This window comes from Protomyctophum bolini (assembly GCF_963924005.1).
Source record: "Protomyctophum bolini genome assembly, chromosome: 24".
Classification (NCBI taxonomy): Eukaryota; Metazoa; Chordata; class Actinopteri; order Myctophiformes; family Myctophidae; genus Protomyctophum; species Protomyctophum bolini.
The window spans coordinates 27,750,762-27,753,221 of record NC_137885.1 but is presented as its reverse complement, the minus strand read 5'-3'; the positions used below and the strand labels follow the sequence as shown (position 1 = coordinate 27,753,221).

Genomic DNA, 2,460 nt, shown 5'->3' with positions numbered 1-2,460 from the left:
CAGTAGAAGTAATTTCGATCTACAAGCCCACAACGACGCGTTGTGGGCTTGTAGATCGGCTATTTTCAGCAAGTTGTAAAAACAGTCAATATGACGGCATCAAGGCCCGCCAAAATACATTTCAGTCGACTGAATCAACTGTAGATTTAGACTAGACTAACACTAAAACATTCCAGGTGACTAAAATGTGACTAAAACTAAAATCAAAAGCTGCTGCCAAAAACAACAGATAACCGCAAGGTTCCCGGTTCGAACCCTATGTGGGCTCCCCCAGAGTTATAGTGTCGAAGTGTCCTTGAGCAAGACACTGAACCCCTAATTGCTCCTGATGTGCAGGTTGGTATACCTTGCATGGTTTCAACTGCCACCATCGGTGTGTGAATGTGTGTGTGTGTGTGTGTGTGTGTGAATGGGGTCAATTTGATGCACAATCTATAATGTAAAAGGCCTTGGATAAAGACGCTGTATATAAATGCACCATTTACCATTTATGTACGATGATTATAGAGCGCCCCTCACTTCACACAGGTGTGATGTTTTAATGGGGGAGTGGCTATAGCGATTCAGGGCTGGAGCCAGGCTTATATCTCCCAGGAGGAGAGAGAGGGGGGGGGGGGGGATGAGGTATCAAAGGCTTAGGCAGGTGGGGGGGGAGTGACGGATAGATCGCTATCCCACTGAGTGTAGAGAGGAGAGGGAGGGGGGATGGGGGGGGGTGCATCATGTGACCACCCAGCGACCCCCCCCCCCCAACACTGCAAGACTATTCAAAAGACTGACTAAAACTATAAAATCAACATTTGCTGCCAAAAACAACACTGTCCCACTATCAGCATCAAACAGAGGTCAAGGTTCACTGCGCTCCAGCCAGACCCAAGAGGACCTCGAGGTACACAGTTGTGCACCAGAGGTGGGTCAACTTTGACCGGAGAGGGACACTATGTTTACACACTCACTTCAGCGCGGCGACATCGCATATTACTGTTTTTTTTTAATTTTATCCCACGATTTTGTAACCCATTTTTCACCCCTGTGTCAATCATCTAATGTGATCCTGGGCTCTACACACCCTCCACCAACCTAGTCCCCATATATGGGGGACAAGGGGAGAGCAACGGACTTGAACTCATGCTTCCTTCATGCCCGAGTGTCCAAGTTGCTCCTTTACACCTGACAGGGGGGAGTTTCCCTGGTTGGACGTAGCGTGTGGAAGGAACACGTTATTCCAACCAGGTCCTTTCCCCTCCATCAGGCGCCCCGGCTGGCCAGGGGGAGGCTACACATGGCATATTACTGTCGTAGACTCGTATGATGCGTTTTGAGCTTGTAGATCCGCTATATACATTTGAATTGAAATCTTGAATAATATTTTTTTGTTTTATTTAATTTCAAATGCAATTTAGTTATTCACTTACAGGCTATGTTAACTTTATGAAATTAAATACAACTAGAACTATACTGTCGACCGCTGCGGACTTTCAAATCTCAGCCTCTCCGTAAAACGTTGAAGTTAAAATTACTACAGTCGGGTTATAACTGGCTGTCAATGGAGCGGGCCGCATGTATTTGCCCATGTATGCATTACAGTATAGGCCTACAGTAATGTACAGTGGTATGAGCGCACCTCATGGCGCGCTCTGCTTGCACACAAGTAGGCCATGTATGGCCTATACTTGTGTGCAATGCGCTGGTTGGCATCTCAAGAGAGACAGAGAGAGAGAGAGAGAGAGAGACAGAGAGTGCATTTCTAGTTTATTTTGTTATTGTTGACTGAAATCTTGAATGTCCAAAACCGGTTCGTTTTTATTACTGTAAATTTATAAAATGAATAAATAAATACAATAGCTAACCTGCAATTAAGCTCACACCGTGTCAATATGTGCAGCGTAACGTTGTGAGCTTTTTCCACAATAATACTTTTGCGCAAAAGATGCATGAAGTCATTAATTTAATGTCTGCCCGAAAGCAAGGAAAATGCTTTTCAAAATGTTTATTTTATTTTCTCTATATTTTTACTGCTCTTTCTGGAACGGAGAGGATGGAGAATAAGAAGAATCACAATGAGGCAATGAGAGAGAGCGTGCTATAAATAAATAAATTAACCCCTTTTGACCCGAGATCAGATTCTAAAGATGTCTTCTACATCCTGACAGTTTTCTGAAAACCCTATGTTTCTATGTCAGTAGTTCTTCGATTTTTCAAAAATAGCAGACCTACAAGCTCGTAGCGCGCCACTCGGTGGCGCGCTACGAGCTTGTAGATCTGCTATTTTTCACCAAAAGGGGTTCACGCCCAAAATGGGTTAATACATAAAATGAAATAAAATAAATATAAGACACCCACCCACCCAGGCAGAGAAAGAAAATGCTTTCTCATCCCCGGTTGAGCCCTCGGCGGGCTACATAGACACCTGCTCCCAAAGCAGCAGCAGCAGCAGCAGCACTGTGTGGTTGCCAGATA

The 2,460-nt window shown here is 44.6% G+C and overlaps 1 protein-coding gene across 1 annotated transcript in view; it reads right to left on the bottom strand.

Moving 5' to 3' along the window:
• Positions 1 to 2,004: 2,004 nt before the first annotated feature.
• Positions 2,005 to 2,460, bottom strand: part of LOC308311848 (tensin-1-like) — a gene marked incomplete at its 3' end in the record, with an annotated part of 156,067 nt that continues 155,611 nt past the window's right edge. Inside the window, exon 18 of the mRNA XM_080758623.1 lies at positions 2,005 to 2,024. Within this exon, the coding sequence (XP_080614749.1) occupies positions 2,005 to 2,024 (20 nt within the window). The remainder of the gene's footprint in view (positions 2,025 to 2,460) is intronic.